This window comes from Octopus sinensis, linkage group LG3 (genome assembly GCF_006345805.1).
Source record: "Octopus sinensis linkage group LG3, ASM634580v1, whole genome shotgun sequence".
Lineage (NCBI taxonomy): Eukaryota > Metazoa > Mollusca > Cephalopoda > Octopoda > Octopodidae > Octopus > Octopus sinensis.
The window spans coordinates 143,617,786-143,640,132 of NC_042999.1; the positions used below are offsets into that span (position 1 = coordinate 143,617,786).

Genomic DNA, 22,347 nt, shown 5'->3' on the forward strand with positions numbered 1-22,347 from the left:
TTCTATGCTCTCTAGTTAATCTGCTTCATGACCAATTTAACTACCATTAAGTTCACTGAAAATGATCAGTAGTTCATTACGTTTTGAGTTGGAAAATTGTGATAAAAAACAAAAAAGTTACAATAAAATGTTAAAAATGGGAGGGTAACAGATGTAAATTGTAAGCAGTATAGTTTCCTTATTTCTATAATATTTTTGTTTTAGTTACACTTAAATAAAAGATGTCAATGAGGAATCTAATTTTACAGAATTAGAAGAAATCATGTCAGAGTTGGTGCAATAGAACTGAGGTAAAGTGAATGTGGAAAGTGTAATACCTGATTTTTTTTTTTTTTACATAATATCTCTTATTTTGAAAGGCAATTTAGTATAATTAAGTTTAGTTGAAGGATAACAAAAGGAATCTACTTAGGTAAACTGTATCAAAATTGAAGCAATAGAAAAACTTATGAGCAATGCAAGTAATGCCAAAATTCATTTTTAAGCTGTCATATGTTATTTTAAAAAAATTAGTATAATTAAGATTTCATAAAAGATCTAAATGAGGAAAATCTAATCTTGCAAACTGTCAAAATTGGTAAGGTAGAAAAAAAAGTTGTGACAAAACATGGTCCAACTTGAGCCAGTACAAAACACAGACATTAAATGATGATTGGTATATATATGTAGTATGTGTAATATTTCATGTAATGTACCCTGCTTTGTTAATCTTATTCTATCTTTTAGAACTGTCGAGGTTTTCTCAATGTGAGTAAAAGATTCTTTATACTTATCGAAATATTTTATTAATAGTAATCTAAATGAATAGTAGACAGATTTTAGCAATATATAAGCTTGTTAGCAAGTCCTACCCCAATAACAACCAATGATATTCATACCACTATCAGTTAAAAATGTCTAGATGAAGACAAGGCACTTCAGCTTTTAAATAGCCGTGTCTACTCCAAATCTAGTATAGACCTTAGGCATAAATCTGCTGGCCTTTGAGACGGTCTTATCACAATGTTCTCTGTAGGCCAGCTAAGAATCACCAGTTGAAATGGCTGGGCCAATTAGTGTACTTGAGTGACCGAATGATCTCAAAATGGCTGCTCTATTGCTAATTTGTAACAAGATAAACTTATCTGTAGAACAACCAAAAAGGAAAAAAAATACTAGAATAAACTAGCAACTATATTAAATTGTTATTGTATTGGTCTCTCTATCTTGAAAAAAAGATTCATATTTGAGTATTTAGAGTGATAATTTGAAAAATATTAAAGACATCATCCTCTAAGATGTAGCAAAGATGCAAGTTGAAATGAGAGTGCAATCAGTACATCTACTCACACTTGGACAATACTTTTCCCTTCTGCTCCATTCTTTCATACTCTGCAAAAGTTTGTTATTCATTGGCTAACTCTTTTCCCTTTTGTTATAGGTTAGGGATAATGGATTAAGAACAACTGTACATAGGTAATTGAGTGTGTATGTAAGAGTGTATGTATAATATTTATGACATAATACACATTTGCAAGTGATGGGAAATAAAAAAAATAAGTTGGTTGGTATAACACTTTATAATAAATAATATATTTATAATCATTTGTATTTTCACATTACAAGATTTGACCAGATTTTGATAAAGAAAAATATTTTGCTCACCTCATCTTTCATCTTTTTCTATGATTAAAAACATATTCGAGACATAAGTCACATTTTTCCTGCCATTCCAAAGATTTCATGTATACACCTGATATATTAAGGAGACTTGAATAAGAGTTATCTCTCATCAACTAGAATGTCTTATTACAAGCTGTTATCTGACTCACAATCCAGTTCATTACTTGAGTCTAATTTTCACATCCACTCCGTCATCATTTCAAGTCTTTTCATTTTACATATCACAATTTTAACTTAGCAGTAAATTATTGGATAAAACCCAGAATCTAAAAATATTGATGATGGTCTCCAATAACAAAAATTATTCTGTTTGTGACTTCATAGAAGAGTTTGGTAAGGTTGGTTGCTGTGAACAATTAAGAAAATTAATGTTCCAGCTTCTTGTGCTTAGTCTGAGACTAAGAAAGAGAAAATATTGTCTGTTTGGCTGCAAACTTGTGAAATTATTGCTCCAATATCAAAACATTCCAAATTTCTTCCTGTCTGATAAAAGTTTTCACAATTTGAATTATACAATTTACATTGTGTGTCTGCAAACAAATTAATTTTTCAATACACATTTGAAGGAAAGTGTAGAAGAATTTAACTTATTGTAGTAATCAGTTGCAATTATTTTGATATCTGTATATATTGGGTGATTTTAAGAAGATATTTGTATAGCAGACTGCAGTGTTGCAGATGTGTTTGTGGGCAGTAGATGTAAGACCTATGAGTTCAGGTAGACTGATTTCTTTAACTGTCATCCATGTATTAAATGCCCTTTTACAAGTGCAACGGTGAAAATTTTAAGATTTTTTTTTTCTTAACTAGATAAAAAAGAGAAACAAATCATCCATTACTGCACGAGGAAATGGATTCAAATACATTTCTTTTGTAACATCAATTTGATGTTAAAAGATTTTTAAACAAAGCTTTTTTGCCTTTACCAGTGATATACTCAATAAATGAACATCATTAACCATAGCTAAGAAATACATATCAGTGCTTGAAAAATGCAGTTAAAGCTGTTTGCCCTTTAATCTGTGGTAAGAGTTTCCGGCGACATTTTTGCTTTGCTTTTTTTGGGTCTGATTCCTTTTTGCGTTTAGTTGCCTCACTTTTTTTGGAAGGTTGAGTGACAGGTGATAATATATCTTGAGCAGCTTCCAATATACTAGGATCATTCTCTTTATCTTTGGTACTATTTGATGGTGTGAGTTTGGCAAAAGCTGTCTTTTTGCCACTAGCTGGGTACATCAAGGTCTTACTAAAACCAAAGGAAACAATCAAATACTTTTAGAAACAAAAAAAAATAATTATCAGGATTATTATACCCCTCCAAAAAATTATGTGTGTTATCTTGACTAAGATTAATACTATTTACAAATTTTCTTAAATAATAGCATAGACATTGTGGATTTCAATATCTTAAAAGGTTGATAACAATTTCTATTATGTGACAGAGTAAGACCTGCTTTCCTTCACGTTAAAAATAATAGCTTCTCTGGTAGACTATGACATCTCCAATAGCTCATTACAATTGTAACTAATGTAAATTATTCAGATGCAGTGAACTGTATTCCCTCATATGTAAAATAATGTCTGACCACATGTACATACAGATACAAAATTTTGCCACCTATGTCTGTTGACCCATACAATTGTTATCACTTCCTGTGCACACAAACACTGAACCTTGTCTTGGTAATACAACAGTGAATTTGTTAATTACTGTTTTCTTTTTCCTCATCTACAGTGACTTCATATGGTTACAGCTCTCTTCTCACTCATTCTCAATGCTATCTAAATTCTTCAGTTGAAAATTACATCCCTCTCAGATAAAGTGCCCCCCCCCCCCAATCAAATCACTTTCTTCTTATGGCACACAAATTTATCCAAAGCCATGTATATTCTCATAGCTTATATTTAAAATAATGTTAAGTTAGAGGCTGAACTGCATCTCATGAAGACTAACTCTCTCTCAGGAAAAAGAACTGCTGATGCTATCTTCCTGGTGGGGCAATTGTAAAAGTACTTAAGTTAGAAACCATTATAGTTAACATTCATTGACCTGGAGAAAATCTTCAGCAAGGCTGTTAGGAGTAGATGAATGGATTGTGAGAGTTGTACAAGCCGTGTACAGAAGTGTATTCAGCAAGATGAAAGTTAAATTTAATGTGCACACTAGTGGGAATAACTATATGCTAGTTATCATTCTTATGGTTGAATTTGGAGGAGAATTATAAAAAAAATTCAGGTGTAGAAGCAAAAGGCCTCACAGTTAGCTTAGTGAAGAAGTAAAAAAGACAATGCTTCCATTTTGGAAATGGTTTGTCTGATATATAGACAAATAGAATGGCAATACAACAGATGAAACAAACCTTTGTATTTAGCAGATGCATTGAAGCAAATAAATACTAAGTACACAAGGAAAATAAATTCTCTTAAATTTCTTGGAGGATCTCTAGAAGTAACTGGTTTTTCTGTTATTAAAGTAATTTAATTAGCAGTGGCAGAAGAGGTTTTGAAAGTAGCCAGTGAATGAACAGGCAGAAGAAAGTCTTGGGAGCTTTCACCTCAAAATATCAACAAATTGCATGATGCTTCTGTGTGAACTGTGATGCTACATGGTGGTCAGACAATCCTGAATTAAGGAAATTAGCAAAAACTAGAAAGAAATGAAGTGTGTGCATGGATGATGAGGTACAAATGTTAAAGCAAGCTAGACATAAGAATCAGGATGACTGCATTTGTGTGCCTAGAGAAGATGACATATCTGAAATAGTTGGTGACATACTATGCTGAAGAGTGTGTGTGTGTGTATATATATATATATGTATGTATGCATACACACACCCCTCACCCAATTTGTTCCTTTCAAGTTTACATTTGATCTTCCTATCACTCATGCTTCCATCACTCTTTTACTCATCATTCAACTCATCCCCTTCACCCATCCCCTCCTCTATTTACCATATTACTCTATTGTTATTATTAATGAGACCAGAAACTCCCGTCTCACTTTTACCATCAACCACATCCACTCATGCTTACCATCAATTACCTCTACCCTTGTTGCTATTCATCTCTCAGTCTCCCTCTCTCACATCCTCATAAAGATCACCCACCTTTATGATTCTTGTTCTGTCACCTGAGAGAATTTTCAACACCTTATCTAAAGTTATACTGTTATGCCTTATCCTTCTTGGCTGTGGGGGTTCTTCAGTCTTGAGTTACAAGGCACCTCTTTATTGCTGGTGTCATGAAATGTGTCCAGTATACTTTATAAAGTGTTTGGTGAATTGCACAAAGACAACACAGGATTGAGAGGATTCTTCAGTTTTGCTGAGGGCATGGCAACCTCTTTAGTGTTGGTGTCATGGCAAAATGCAATCAGTATAATCTAAAGTGGTTGGTGTTAGAAAAGCCATTCAGCTACAGTATCATTTAGAATTTGTGACATCTGAGCAAAATGTGGTTGTCTACCCATCTAGGGTAGAATTGACTTAGATCCTGTTCAGCCCTACAACCCATACAAGCATGGAAAATAAACAATGATGATGATGATTATCCATATCAATAAGAATTAAGACTTTGTCAGACACAGCACAATGCTCTTTCATGAATATTATCTAGAAATCTTGCATGAAGTGCTTCTTTCTGCAATGGACATGTCAAACTTGTGAATTAATTTTGTAATTCTGCAAAAGTTATGCTACCAGGGGAAGGTGAGGATCAATAGCAAAAGTGAACATTTATAAGTAGGAGTTCCAAGGGATTAAAAAAAATGAGTATCTCAATGTGAAAATAAATGTTTGCTCAAATCTAAATTTGAAAGGAAAACATTGCAATATTCACATTATATTGAAAATGAAAACACTGAGGTAAAGCTTGTCAAAATCAAAATTGTAGAAGTATTACCTTGGTAAAATATGCTTTACTTCAGTGATTGGGATCTGATTATTAGGGCTATTAGATGCCCAATCAAAGTGAGACTTGTTGGTATTCAGCTACAAAGAAATAAAAATAAAAGAAATTGAATTGTGATGTATCATTATATATAAGTACCTTAAGTATATTGAGTCATCCCATATATAATGCAGTTTTTCAATTGCATGAACTAAAAGTTGGAGGGCGACGGGATAAACCACCTGCATCAATTTGCTATAAAAGCAGGTAGTAATTTTACCATGTCTTTATTCTTAGTGCAAGTTTTGATGTGTGTAGTTCGATTTTAACAGTTATTTTTTCAAAGCTGTAATAGAAGTGACAAAGGAACATATTCGGCATATTTTGCTTTATGAGTTCAATAAAGGCAACAATGCAGCAGAAAGTGTGAGGAATATTAATGCAATATATGAGGATCTGACAATAAGCGTAAGCCAGTGTCAACAGTGGTTCCAGAAATTCTGATCCGGAAACTACAGCTTAGAAGATGAGCCTGACGAGGACATCCTGAAAACCCTGGTGGAACAAAATCCCATCATAACTGTTGAGCAGGTATGGGATTTTGAGTTGACACCAGTGCTAGAAGAAAAATGACCATCTTTGGTTTCAAGATGAAAGGTGTTCTTCCAGGATAATGCTCAGCTACATACGAGGATGACATTTCAAAGGCTGGAGCAGTTTGAATGGGAAACAATGCCCCACCCACCATATTCACTGGACATTGCCCTATCTGATTATCATTTATTTCGCAATTTTCAAAATCATTTGGACAGAAAAAATATGAATTCTGTAGATGAGGTCAGAACAGTAATGGAGGAGTATTTTTCATCACAGATAAGAGAATTTTGGAAGAGGGGCCTTGCAAGTTTACCAGATAGATGGAAGAGCATTGAAGAAAATTAAGGAGAATATATTTTAGATTAAAAAATAACTTTATCTTAATTTTGAAAAATAAAAGAAATTGCATTATTTATGGAATGACCCATTATATCATTGCTAACAAGAATTGATACATCCTTTCAATACAACATCCTGTATCAGCTCTTCTCAACAATAATATCTTAATATTTGGTTGCTCTCAGAAAGGGAAAAGTACTTGGGTTCTGTGAAATATTGTTAAAAGGGCTCTTTTCCTTTTATCATTTAATGGTTTCAGTCAAGACTGGTTTGTTGATACACTAGCTACAAAACTAAGTCAATTATATCATCCCCAGTACCTTGTCTGGTACTTATTTTATTGATCTCTTAAATTCCTCTAAGGAACATAACAGACTAAACCCCTAATTGCACATTTTCTTGCTACACCTGTTTTATCAGTTTCTATTTTCACTGACACACACACACATACAGCTTTCACATAGTTTCTATTTGAAATTTCACTTGGGATGGCACTCAGAACCATGCAGTTACAAAGCAGACTTAACTATACAGTTATTGTTTGTGACCTCTGGGAAAAGACTAAAGAAAAAAATTTCAGGTATAAATATCAAACATCTAATATTTTTAAACAATTTCATATCAGTTTTTCTATTTTATGTAAATAATAGTGAAGTAATTTAAAAGTGTCAGCCACCAAACAAAGATACAACTTTCTTTACCAAAGCATTTTGTTCGGTTTTATGTTGTGAAAGACGTTGTGCAAGAGGTTTTTCTTCTTCTATGTCTAGTTCTGGATCTGGAGACCTAGAAAAGATAAATCATAATAGAAAAATAATTTTCTTTAGGCCACAAAATATTTTAGTAAATTGTTTTTATATATATTTCTGTGCACACACAAATCCTGAATGGGGATGGTTATAGCCAATCTGACTTCAGAGTCAGTGATTCTGCAATAATTGTAGTGAGGTTTAAACTCCTGGTCATATATCCAACCATTGGTTTTCTTCAGTTATAAATGAAAAGTAAGTATTATAAAAGAACTTTCTCACAAATGAGTATTATGATCATCTGTGTTTTTGATGATACAGCTATATGACTTACATTCCTTCTAAATTTGGCAAAAGGTCAGCAATTTTGAAGGGAAGAGGAAGTCAATTATATGACCCTCATGCTCAACTGGTACTTATATTATCAATCTCAAAAGGAAAGGCAAAGTTAACCTTGGTGGAATTGGAACTTGAAAAATAAAGAGCTGAAAGAAATACCATGAAGCATTTTGTCTGACATACTAATGATTCTGCCAGCTTGTTGCCTTAAATTACATTTACTTACAACTACTTACATTAATGTCAAGGTGTTGACAATATTACAATTTTTGCAATATGCTCTCACGCTTGCAATTTTACTGAATTTATAAGTCTGAATTTGAAAAACCACAGTAAGTACACCCACCTCATGAAGTCATCCATAAATATCATGAATGATGGGATATAAATAATGGTGGGAGTATTTTAGAGAAAGTGTAAAAGCATGATTAAAAATGAAGTGAAAGACATTTAGGAAATTGTTATCTTTGTTGATAACAAGGGGTATCTGCTACAGGGTTAGTTGATCTGCTTGCTTTAGCTGTTATATCTTCAAATCACATCAAAATGTCTTGAATAAGAAAAGTACATATTAGATAATATGGTTTTACATATCTGTTTAAAAAACATGAAATGTCTTTGGTCTGGGGTTTGCTAATAACGAAAATGGAGATTATATGAAACAGGAGTTAGGAATGTGATACAAGTCTTGTAGGAAGGCCTGGGATTTGAATACAATAGATCTGAGTTTGAAGAGAAATGAGTTGGTTATGAGTGGTTGAATTTTATGTTTGTTGTTTTGGCAAGTAGTCCAGTTTCCTATTGATTTCTCAAAGAAGCTGTTTGAAACCTGAGAGTTTTAAAGATGGATATATTAGAAATAGGCGACAGAGGTTTCTATGAAAGATCACTAAGTGAAATGCAAATTACTTCAGTCAATTAAGGGTGTTATGCCACTGTATAGTGCTTACATTAGTCTAACATTTGCTTAAAGCAAGACAAATTTATTGGTATTATGATAAAATAAATTATAGTTCAGTTTATATCAATGAAGAGTAAATGATAAACTTTTCTGGAAATCCAAAGTAAAAATCACCAAATGAAATGTCAGATACTTTAGGTTGTAACTAACCATGAAGATAGGGTGTCAGAGCCATTATGAATAATGAATTTATAATTCATATGTTGATTTTATGTACCAGTAATATGATGGAGTTAGTTGCTTAATTAAAAGAAATCAATAATATTGACCAAAACCATACATTTTTACAAGAGAAAGTTGCAGTGAAATGAACTGACTCCAATACAAGCCTGGTCCTGATGTTATTGATCCCAGAAATGTGAAGGACTTGCCATAAAAGATCGAGATTGTGAGATCTCTATACCAATTTTCAAGACTTAATTGTATGTTGTTTATAACTGAAAAGGGTGATGCAGCACCTGTGGCATGATAAAATGCAACTAGTCCCTATTGTAAAGTGGTTGGTGGTAAGGACATCCAACCATAAAAGTCAAACCAAACCTAATACAACATACATAACACCTGAGTTAGCCAGTTACCTTCTTTTGTTACGTGCTCCAAGTGGTAAAATACAGTGTGACCAGTCCAACATATACCAGCATGGGAAAATAGACGAATGATGATATAAGCTTTGAATTCAGAAGAGAGAGAGAGTGAAGCATAACTAAATATTGAGAGTCTCTGATTTATGTCACTTTAATGATGTTGGTTTAGCAAAAATTGTGAAGTACAAAATTTCATTTTCTAGGAAGGCAACAAAAAGTAAATAACAAAAAAATGAGGACATACCTGAATTGGGAAATTAAAGATGGAAATCGGATTGGTGTACCTTGAGTACATAGAATATCAGACAGCACATTTAGTGAATGCATACCAAGTGAATTTAGTACAGCTTTGTCTAGAACTTTCTGTAACACTTGTAAACTCTTTCGGCCACAAAGAGAGCCACCCTGATTAGCTGGCTGTAAAAAAGGTGGGATAAATGATAAAAACAAAAGCCATATAAACAATGACAGTGCTTAGAGATATATTTAATAGATTTATAGAAAGTGGGTACATTCCAATATTTAGAGAAAATGTGAATGTCAAGTCCTAATGGCATTTTAGGAAATGATGTTTAGTTCAGGTTTCACAAAATAAGATGAGAGAAATATTGCCCTATATATAGAATGCTAGCTTATTTTGGATGAGAATCCTGTATCTCAATATCCAAATGAATTTAAACAATAAAGTCAAGTGCTTTGCCTTAGTATACATCGAAACATGCACCTACAACCTTTCAGCTGATAAAGCTGACAGTTCAATATCAATACTGTCTCCTCTAACTTGATTTGCTTTTACATACTAATACACTTAGACAGCAAATGCAGATGAAATATGACCCTCTCTACACATCTGTAGATGTATACATAATATTATTGTCATAAGTGCAGGATTGGCCGTGTGGTAAGAAGCTTGCTTCCCAACTACATGGCTCCGGGTTCAGTCCACTGCATGACACCTTGGGAATATGTCTTGGGCAGACCAAAAGCTTTGCCAGTGGATTTGGTAGATGGAAACTGAAAGTATCCCATCATATATATATGTATTTGTGTGTCTGTTTGTCTCCACCACCATTGCTTGACAACCAATGTTGGTGTGTTTACATACCCATAATTTAGGGGTTCGGCAAAAGAGACCTATAGAATAAGTACTAGACTTACAAAGAATAAGTCTTAAGGTTGATTTGTTTGACTAAAGGCGGTACTCCAGCATGGTTGCAGTCAAATGACTGAAACAAGTAAAGGAAAGAATAAAAGAATTGCAGACTTGAATAGATAAGTTTACTTTACTGCATATCACCACACCATCATTCATCAGTTCTAGGGCCCCAAAGTGATGAAATCTGACTTCACCACTTCCTTTCTTATCTTAATCTTTCACAAGTACCAGCCACTGACAGTTTAATGCTTTTTTTTTTTTTCATCCAGCACTCCTTGTCCAATCACAACACATCTTCAACTAATGTAATTCTTTCTCCTGCATACATCAGCTGATGTATTTAATATACCAAATACAGAAGCACCTGACTAATTCCATATGCTTAGCCCCATTGTTTTATCGCACTCACTGCTGACATTTCAAAGGGAAATTATGATGGCCATTAGAAACAAACTTCAGTTTCCTTTCCCATGTCTGCCAGTATGACTCTCACAAAGCCAAATCTACTCTGCTATATCACTCACTTGTAGGATCTCACTCTTGAATAACTTAGTGAAAATATAGTTGTTGACTTGAAACAGCAAAGGATTCAACCAGTCATATGAATCATATGGCAAAACTATTCACCTATGGGTGACATCCAGCTTTCGCCCCTTGGATCAGTGGCTTCCTGTCAGATCATACTATTACTGTGCATACTGATGGATCTCTTTAACCTGTACTCTAGCGTGCCCTAAGTTTTGATTTTGTCCTTCTATAAAATCAATAACCTACATGCCATCACGTCCAACAATGTCCGCTCTTTATTTCTTACTATCCACATGCAAAGTTTGGACTGATTTTATGAACAGAGACGTTGAGAAAAATCCTCCAATAAAGTAATGCCAATCTTGTCTCCTTCAAAAGTATGACACAACCCCTGCATATATCAAGAAAATATTATTGCTCATCGCCCTCTCTCAACAAAAAAGCAAGAACAACATTCAACTAGAATCCTCAGGGCTGCTAAAAATGTTAGTTCTCATGACCTCTGAGAATCACACTTGGTAAATACACATACTCAGCATAGCAAATACTGTATCACAAAGACTGGCTTTCCTCTTCATGGCAACAAAGTACTTCAGTGCCTAAAGACTTCTAACTTTATAAATCTCAAGTAGGACCCACAATGTGATACTACTCTTAATTCTGGGATGGTATTGCTGCTATATACGACAACATAGACATTATTCCAAGAAAGTCCACCTGTTGGAATGAATTATTCTCTAACCTTTGTCCCAAAGGCATGTCTCTTCTTTCTGCCTCTTTTACCACTACTATAGTGACCTCTGCTCCTTGGAGTTGGTTGGTCATGTGTTACCTCCACTTAGATGCTTGAAAATACTAATCTCACCTGTTATCACCTATACTGTGTCCACTCACAACACACTACCTCACTTACTACCCTTTATGCCCTATCCCTTCTTCCTGAAATGTACCTCTGGTATTCACTCACTATGATCATTAATTTCCAACTGATCCATAAGAACATTAAATGCTTCAATCTCACTGATGTCAGGAAGTCTCTAAAGACTATGAACATAGCTCATTCCACTTGACTAATCCAATATATATATATATATATGTAATAAAATATCTAAAAGAACATGTAAATGATATCAAGACTTTGATGACCCATGTACTGCTTGTAATAGAAAGGTAAGTAATATTAATGAACAAAATAAGCTAACCCTACTAAAAAGAAGAGAAGGAAGAACCTTTTAATGAATTAATATGAGAAGAAGCCATGACTATTATAAGTTTTCTAAAACTAATGTGATTGATTCTTCAGTATCTATAAGCCAATGTCTGTGAAAAAACATGAAGGAAGGGTAGGTGAATCAACTGTTTGGTCCAAATGCTTGCAGTAAGGGGAATTCTGCTGAAAGTGCCCATGAGCCAGTGTGATGTTGCACATGGTTGTATGTTAGGCTGAACTCGTAAGATGCTTTATACATACAAGTGAAAAGTTGTAAGTCTAAATCCTTCATTCAGATTCCTTTATATAATTCATAACAAAAATAGAACTGAAAGTGCAATGAGGTGGCAATAATGGTAGAGCTCTGATTCAAAATTACTAAGATACTTAGCTCCATTCTTTTTGGAATATTAAAATAATTGATAGCTCTTCATATTAATATGGTTTTTGGTGCTATGAAGGGACTTTTCTGGATATTATTACAACAAAAACATCTCTCTAATGATTTTGCTTTACATTTTCCTGTACAAGTATGATAGTTGATAAATACTGATGATAAAAATTAAGAATACAAAAAAGTTAATTCTAAAAAAAGGAGAGATATTGATTGTAATATATTTATGACAGTAAAAATACCATGTCAGAAGTAGCCTCAATAATATGGGTTTATCCACGCCAGTTGATAGTTCAAACTGTTTCAGAATTTGTGTTTTACATAGTAACTATAGAGTGATTAGATCAACCTGGGAGTTCTTCATTCAGATTTTAAAACCTCTACAGACAACATATAATTCAAGAAGGTAAAATTGACAGCAATTGAAGATTTGTTTTGAGTTGTATCAAATTAAAGCAATGTTTCAATTAGTTTTGATGATTCTAATAAAATCAATAAAGTATTTGGCACAATATGTGATTATATCTCTTCATACTCTGAGATAAAACCTGTCCGGGTTGACTTAGCCTTTCATTCTGCTGAAGAATTAAAAATATCTATAAGTGCTGTGATTAATATAAACACTTATACCTCTGAAAGTGGTGCCCCAGCATAAAGATAGTTCAATGACAGCAACTGGTGGAAGAATATAGAATATACTAGTTATAGATACACCCACATGCAAACACACATACAATTGATGGTCGGTGGTAGATAGCAGGATTGCTTGAGTAATGATGACAATGCTTTACATTTTAATTTTGAAACTCACCAGAAAATTTGTATTTCATCTTGCAAAGCTTGATAAAATGTACTTAACAGAATTGTCTATGGTTGAGGAGGTAATGCCTTTCTACATAAAGTCCAGTGATTAACATCAGTAAAATAATATAATCAAATTGAGGAAATGTCTGAATTGTTAAAAACTGGATATATTTGAATAATCATGAAAATATCCAGGATCATTGGAGTCAAAGTATGGATAAATGAAATAATATATCAAAAGCAAAGAGGAAAATGAATAATAAATGAGCACCAGACAATCAGCAGTGATGTCCAATTCATCTAGTTGTAAGTAGCACCTGGTGGTCATCATCATCATTTAATGTCTGCTTTCCAGGCTGACATGGGATGGACAGTTTGAATGAGGTCTGGTGAGCCAGAGGCTGCACCAGGCTCAATCTGATCTGGCAAAGTTTCTACAGCTGGATGCCATTCCTAACGCCAACCACTCCAAGAGTGTAGTGAGTGCTTTTATGTGCCACCGGCACAAGGGCCAGTCAGGTGGTCTGACAACAACCAATGTTCAAAAGGTGTTTTTATGTGCTATCTGCACAGGAGCCAGTCCGGTGGCACTGGCAATGACCATGCTTGAATGTTGCTTTTCACATGCTAGTAAGGCGACTCTGGTAACGAACATGCTCGAATGGTGCTTTTCATGTGTCACCAGTACGGGAGCCAATCTGTGACCCTGGTAATGAGCACGCTTGGATGTGCTTTTAACATTCCACAATCAGGCGGTACTGTCATCGGCCACATCAGTGACTTTGATCTTGATTATTTCAAGCAGTGATATCACTGTAAAGTTAACCAGTAGTTCATTGATTTGTAGAACCAAATTTTATTCTAATTGTGGAAAAATATAGCCTTTCAAAAGAGGCTGACACACTATCATCTTCATTTAACGTCTGTTTCCTATGTTGGTATGAGTTGGACAGTTTGACTAGAGCTGGCAAGCCAGAGAGCTGCACAGGGCTCCAGTCGTCTGTTTTGGCATGGTCTCTAGGGCTGGATGCCCTTCCAAATGCCAACCATTTTACAAAGTGTACTGGATGCTTTTTATTTGGCACTGGCACATATTTTTTTTATTACAAGGCACCGGCAGGGTTGCCAAGTAACTTGCAAAATAAGTTGAAAGAGGAAGCTGAGGAAAGTGGCTGTGTGCCAGGCAAGAGGTTAGAGTATGATAGAGGGATAGAGATAGTTGTCTTACAATAGAGGAGATACTTGGCTATTCCTGTAGGACAAGAAAGGAGAAGGTGGGAGAGAATTAGGGAGAAAGATAGAGATAGTCACAGTGAATGGTAAATTTGTTTTGTCATCATTTTAGTGCCTGCTTTTCCATACTTAAAGTTTCTAACTGGCTAATCACTAGTTTAATGCATTTACAATGGTAAGAGTTTATAATTTTTTTCACAGATGTTAATATAATTTTCCGATCATTCATTCACATATGTGCAATGGAGTTCAGCAGTTTCTAACAACCAAATATTATGGCTATGGTAGAAGACACTTGCCCATGGTACTGAAGTGAACTTAATCCCATAGCCAGTTAATCCCAATGCTAGTTTAATGTCAGAGAAACTCGTAGACGACCGAGGTGAGAATGGATAGACTCAAAGGACAAAATGATTTATCATGTTAAGGAAGCAAAAGTAATCTGGAAAGCAAATTAATCATCCTAATTCAGTTTCTTAGTGTTCTTCATGTTACATATTCTCTATCCCGCTTGTCATTTATCATGTATGCAACACCAGGAAATAATTTAATTTTAACCAATTCTCTCTTTTTTTTCAATGACATATATTTATGTATGCATAGTAATTTGTTCTGTAACACTTTATCAAGTTATAACAATGATACATTTTCTCTGGGGAAGGCGAAAGAAACAAGAATATATACAAAGTTGGTTCCCATAGTTTCTGGAAAAAAAATTTGAATATTAAACTGGGCTTAATAGTTTTTTCCATTTTAATTTTTGAGTAATGCTCAATGCATGAAATCTTACAGGTGAATTAATGTACTAGCTTAAAGGGAGATAAATACGAAAGACAAACCTTGCATGGGCTCTCCAATGTAGTCTTCTCCAGAATATCTACCACAGCACTTATATCAGATTGAAGTTGTTCAGCAGCTGTCTCTAGAGCTGGTTTTTTAGATAAACTCTCTTTACTTTTCAAAATTGTGTTCTTGATAATATTAATTACTCTTTGACAGGCTGATCTGTAGCAAAACAAATAACACGTATAGTGGACTTCATTTAGGCATAAAGTAAATTCGAACCTGAATCTGCCAATTTCCCTTAACTTTGCAACAGCACTTTTCTCACAGAGAAACATTGACTTGACAGCATTAAAATGAACACATGGCTTACCACTTGACCCTTCTAACCACTTCCAGGCCATGTAAAGTTAGAATTGAGATAACAGGTACCCCCAACGAAATCTATTGTTCTCAACAATATGTCTCTCCTTCTGACTGGTTGTGCATGGTTATAAATACTAGAATTTGGTAAGGCAAAATCAGTTAGTGAACAGAGACCAACTAGAGATGGCCTCAAGCAGACAGCCACTTGAGACAAAGCTACAATCAGCGACTATGAGAGACAACTTCACTCAACTCTCTAACTTTCACAAGCTCACTTTCTTTTCTCTACAACATTACTCTATCTCTATCTGTAGTTTACTACTTCACAATGGCAAGTACACAAACACAAAGTATACAGGGAAAAATCTACGATGTCTATCTTTACTTCGAATGCTTTACGAATTTATCATACTAACCTGTTGTGGTTTTGGCTTTATACAAAGTAAGGGTAAATAAATGTTTGTTTACAACTTCAATCACTGTTCTTCTTTCATCTTGCACTTCTGCCACATCAACATCCATTACAATTGCCAACTTCTGAACCATTATTACTCATCAATTACAACTGGCTATAACCACCTAATTTACTGTTACACATGTGTGTTTCTTAGATATGTATACTACATCTGTATATTATGCAAGGAACATTAATAGCATCAGTGTCACAGATCTTGGAGGGGTTTCAAAAACTACAAGCACATCTTCCTCCATCTCTAGCAAGAGTGAAAAGGACAAATTACTTCATTTCATTCCCATTAAAGGCCTAACATCTATGTGTAAGCTGTTGTTCTTGTTATTATTGAGAATAGTAGATGGCAGAATTGGTAAAGAACCTGACAGGATAGTTTGCAGTATGGATGTATTTAACAGAGTCCATTGTGTTGCAATCAGGAGGAGGATATTAGTTGAAGTCAATCTCAATACTTGACTGGTATTTTACTGACTTTGGTAGAACGAAAGGTCAAAACTGACCTTGATGGATTTAAACTTAAAGTGTAAAACACTGTAACTTAATACCACATGGCATTTTGACTGCTGCTTTATAGTAATGGTTCTCAACTGGGTTCCACATAAGATTTTGCTGTTAAAATTTATCTGCAATAAAGTGGTTATATCTCTACAATACACAAAACATTTTAACAATTTTTTAAATACAATTTCTAATAATATTGAATTATAAAAATATAATGGGTACTTTTTTAACCATCAAATATTTATTAGGGTCCAGTAGAGTAAAATGGAAATCAAAGGGGTTCACAGGCAAAAACTAGTTGTGGCAATCCACAAACCCTTAATAATTGTTTTTAATTTATTAGTAAATAAACTGGCTATATCAAACCCAAATATTCTGTTTTATGCTCAAACTGGCCATATCTGGCCTCTCACACCTACCCTACAACATCATTTTAAAAATAAGCAATCATATCATTAAAATCTCCAAGCAACAAGATAATGTATGATTATTTCAAAATAATGCGAATAAACAAGCATTAAATTTGACAGAATAATATGAATGTTAAAGGGTTAAGGCAGGAGGCTAGCAATTATGAAGGAAGAGTGTTTGTTCATTAAACTGGAACTTTATTTCATTGTCTCTGAAAAGATGAAAAGCACAGTTGGACTTAACAGGATTTAAACTCAGAATGTAAAAAGACATACCTAAATACCACAAGGTATTTTATTTAATGCTTTACTGATTAGTATTTGTTTGCAATACAGGCTGAAGGCTAGAAATTTGTGGGGAGAGGAGAGGGTTTGTCAAGTTGACCCCAACACTTCACTAGTACCTTGGAGGGATGAAAAGTGAAGTTGACCTCAAGTATATAAATTAAGTTCCTTTAATTCTGTAAGGACTACCAAAACACATCATATATTAAATTCTACCAAAAACTGTTGCTAACCTAATCTTTTTGATACCAATCTGCTTGAAATTGCTCCTGGCTCTGATACAAACTTCCATTTTTAAAGTGAGAAAATGAAAAACCTTCCATCAAAATTTCAATTTATGTTCCAAATATCAGCTTAATAATGACAAAGTAATTTTACTAAAATTTATTACTTTCAAAATTAACTAAAACAAAAGCAGTGTATTGCAACAGAAATATGCATGGAAGCTCATTGAAGAGGCTACCCTGGTTTTTCAACATAAACTGGCTTAAGAATGTCTTTAACAGAGTTCATTCTGTTGTAAGTATTCAGGTTAGGTCTCCATTCTGATAGTAACTTCCTACCACCAATCACAGAGGTTCTGATAACAGGATATGACATTCTTCTTCTAACAATGACTTATACAAGCATTTCCTCAAAGGGCCACTCAGTGGGATTGAACCTTAAACAACATACTTTTAAAACAAAGTTTTAAACGATGTGGCCATACATATGCCTCTCATTCTTCAGGAGTCAATAAAATAATATCAAGTTTGTACTGGGCCTGATTTTATAGTATGTTATCTACAATATTTGTGACATTGTGTCAGCATTAGAAATCATTATAAAGGTAATGATCAAGGGATCGCATAGAGTAAGCCAGACAAAACATCTTGTATTCCTCATCATTGTTTAACGTCTGCTTTCCATGCTTTAATCTGGCAAGGTTTCTACAGCTGGATGCCATTCCTAATATTAACCACTTCGAGAGTGTAATGGGTGCTCTTTACATTCCACCAGCACAAGGACCAGTCAGGCGCTACTAGCATCGACCACGCTTTAACAGTACTTGAATGGTGCTTTTAACATGCTACCGGCACAGGAACCAGTCCGGCGACACTGACATCGACCACTACAGTGATTTTATTTGACTCAATAGGTCTTCTCAAGCACAACATATTGCCCAATGATTGAAGGAAACTCTTAAATGGGCTGGTTATGTGACATTGGCATAGGCCATAGCTATGATCTTACTTAGCTTGCTGGGTCTTTTCAAACACAGCATATCTCCAAAGGTCTTAAGTCACTCGTCATTGCCTCAGTAAGGCCCAACATTCGAAGGTTGTGCTCCATCATCTCATCCCATTTCTTCCTGGGTCTACCTCTTTTACAAGTTCCTTCCACAGTTAGAGATCGGCACTTCTTTACACAGCTGTCCTCATCCATATGTAACATGACCATACCAACACAGCTGTCTCTCTTGCACACCACACCTGATCCTCCTTAGGTGTTATTTAGTTAAATCTCTTTATGCTCCGAGTTCAAATTTATCCTTCCAAAGTCATAATTACATTCACATGACTTTTAGTAATACTAAATCAACCCCATTATTTTAGCTGATACTTCATTTTATTGAACCCCACCACAATAGAATATACCTTTTCTCCATAGCATATGAATTAATGTGAGCTAGCAGAATCATTAGAGCATTGACAAAAATGCTTTGTGGTATTTGTTCTGGCTCTTTGCATTCTGAGTTCAAATCTTAGCAAAATCAATTTTGCCTTTTCCCAATTTTGCCTAATAAAATATAGCACCAGCCAAGTACCAAATCATCTAAAACCCTCTCCTCATATTTATTGGCTTTGGGTCTAAATCATAAACTATTATCATTATTGAGAGCCTTGAATCTTGAAATTGGTAGAATTTTCAATAAAATGCTTTGTACTTGTTTAGGTATATCCCCTTCAATTCTATCCTAAATTCACTATAAACCCACAAAAAATGCCAATCATTCATTAAGGGAGATGTGTGACAGAATCAACAGAACATTGCATACAGTATCTTTATGAAAAAACCAGTACCACAGTGGACACACTATGTATTAAAGACTTAGTGCAACTGGGACACAATACCATGCAAGACAGTGGGCACAATAACTTATATGATGGATACAGTACTTTGTATTATAGAAATAGTATAGACATATGTTGTAGTATTTAATTATGTTCCAAGTTCCACCTTGCCTTTCATCATTTCAGAGTCAAAGTAAATACTAAATTAAACAAACACTTCTTGGTGCCAAAGTTACTGTTACTAAGATGGTGGAAGTGTGTGAGTGTGTGTTGGAGGGGCTGAGGGAGGTAATACAATTGTACTCAGTACCTAGTAGCTATAAATTTCATCTTCCAACTTTGAGTTCCAATCCAGTGAAGGTAAAAGTTACTTTTTGCCTCAGAGTTTATAGAATAAAACCAGGTTTATACTGGAGTTGTGTTAATCAAATGTACCTACCCCAGCAAATTTGTAGTATTGCCTTAATATGAGCAATTACTACTGTTCTTGTTTAATTCTAGGTCAGCCCTGATACAGCAGAACTATTTTTAAATATGATTCAGGTGTAAGCATCCTGCCTTCTTTTTAAGATAGTGTCTAGGATTACACTGTTTAGTGCGTCTTTCCCTTTTTAAAACGGTAAAGTATGATTTAAGAAAGATATAGTTGTTACTTTTAGAATAATGAATGATCACATAGAGGCTCTTCTGTTGGTTTATTATGATGACTGTTGAAGTGAGTGAAGTATCATCATCATCGTTTAACATCCGTTTTCCATGCTAGCATGGGTTGGATGTATGACTGAGGGCTGGCGAACCAGATGGCTGCACCAGGCTTCAATCTTGATCTGGCAGAGTTTCTACAGCTGAATGCCCTTCCTAATGCCAACCACTCCGAGAGTTTAGTGGGTGCTTTTACGTGCCACCGGCACAGGGCCAGTCAGGCGGCACTGGCAACGACCTCGCTTGAATCTTTTACACATGCCACACTAAACAGTACTTAACTCCATTCCTCAGTTCTGAGTTCACAAACAACAAGTCCTACTCAGATTTTCAAACCTCTGGTAAAATAACTGATATATTCTCAAGTCAATTCCTTTGACTCAACAAAGTTATCCTATATTAGTCATAGGATGACAATACTCATGACTTTTGTATTTTAGTCAATATCATCACTACTAGCCCATCTTATTTTGACTCAACAAAAAAGCTTCTATATGTTCACAAGATCTGCTAGAAATATCAGCCAACTCTCTCTCAAATCCAACCCAACCATTTTAAATAAAAGGTGACATGGGACAAAACGGTTATAGAATGATGTTGGCAGATTAAAAGATGGATGGTCATGGCTGAAACAGCTTAATTCATATGTCTGTTCCTTATTTTAACAGCACATCCTATCAACAACCAAAGTATTTATCAGTGTAGCTATATTTATTGAACTACAAGTAATGAAGAAAGACTAAAATCAAAAGTAGTTTCAGATACTACCTGACATTTTGGTCCTCTTCAATAACAGTTTGTAGTTTATGCAGGAGGTCGATAAACTGTGACAAACCCTTCACATGCATTCTTAGATGGCTGGTTGAGTCAGGAGCATAGCCCTTACCTCCAAGTCTCAGCTTCATTATAAACGAAACAGCTTGCTATGTAGAAAAGAAACAAGTAAACAATATTGATTGGAATAACAGGAAGCAATTATAGTGATGTTAAAAGGAAGAACAATAGTAGTTTAACCCTTTCATTATCAACCTGTTCAAAGCAGCTTGAAATTTTCGACAGTCCTGAGACAACCTGTAATTACCTATTCATATTTAAATGAGAATATCGACATAATTACTACATTAGTGCTAATTCATGATTTCAATGAATATTGCCTGACATTGTATAATGCAAAATTTGTGTTCTACAAATTTTTTGGCAATTTTTTCCACATCATAAACTTTTCTATAACTTTGTGTACTTGGAGTAATGGATATCTGCATTACATTTAGATGAGGAACATTATAGTTCTTTATTTGAAAATAAAGCCCCCCCCTCTACCCATTACCCAACCAAAACAAAAGAATTCCTTCTATTCTGTACTATTTTTGGCTATTTATAGTATATAAATACCAGTAAGCATTTATATCCCATAAATAGGACATCAAATGAAAAAAAGGTTTGTAATTTGAACATTGCCACTACAATGGGAAACAAAGTCAGATATAATATTCTCTGAAAATTAATGCTTCCATATCATAAATAAGGATGTATTTTATTTTGTGACCAGTTCTTCAGTTCTCTTAAATTTGTGGAAGAATCACAAGTTGTGGCAACATAAATATATTCTACATGGAGTACAAATACAATGTCATTGGATATAAAAAAGCAAAATGAAAAAGTGTTGGGAAAATCCAGAAGTAGAAATGAAATTTTTTTTTGTGCCTGTATAAAGAGACACAAGTAAATCAATTTTCCATTCACTTGTTCTCAACCAAATGCGGATGAAAATGGAGACAACATTTATAAATAAATGTTGCTTACAACAGTGACATGGTTGGTGTAAATCAGATTAATCAAATGACATGCTATTACAAGGTTGGTAGACCAGGTTATTAGTAGCGGCAAAACCATTTTGGTACATAGTAATTGAATATTGTGAATGCTTTTTTACTACATACCAAATTGCCCAAAAGCAACATGACCATCTTTTGGGAGAAAGGAAAATGTTTGCCAGAAGGATATTCCTCTGAATTTGGCTAATTTCCATTACTACCACTACTACTACTACTACTACTACTAATAATAATAATAATAACAACAACAATAATAATAATAAATCAATGGCCTCAAGAGACTGTGCCAAGAATGCCAACACAATAAAAGAAAGTTCTTAGCAGACAATCAATTGAAATGTCCTTTTCTGCAAGATGAAACTAAACAGAGTGGGCTGCTTTACAACTTAACACAAAAAAGAACTATTAAATTCTGTATCTATACTTTTGTTATATAAAATATTATCAAATTTACCTTGTTTTAAATTGTCAATCTTTTGTAATTCTAATTTAGCT

The 22,347-nt window shown here is 34.3% G+C and overlaps 1 protein-coding gene across 2 annotated transcripts in view; it reads right to left on the minus strand.

The window, feature by feature from the left end:
- Positions 1–340: 340 nt before the first annotated feature.
- Positions 341–22,347, minus strand: part of LOC115209074 (PCNA-interacting partner-like) — a 37,766-nt gene continuing 15,759 nt past the window's right edge. For both annotated transcript variants that reach the window (XM_029777170.2, XM_029777169.2), the window contains exons 7-12: positions 20,786–20,940; positions 15,284–15,449; positions 9,364–9,536; positions 7,188–7,272; positions 5,563–5,651; positions 341–2,908 (exon numbers count right to left, since the gene is read on the minus strand). In XM_029777170.2, coding sequence (XP_029633030.1) covers positions 2,641–2,908; positions 5,563–5,651; positions 7,188–7,272; positions 9,364–9,536; positions 15,284–15,449; positions 20,786–20,940 — 936 coding nt within the window. In that variant the 3' untranslated portion in view covers positions 341–2,640. The remainder of the gene's footprint in view (positions 2,909–5,562; positions 5,652–7,187; positions 7,273–9,363; positions 9,537–15,283; positions 15,450–20,785; positions 20,941–22,347) is intronic.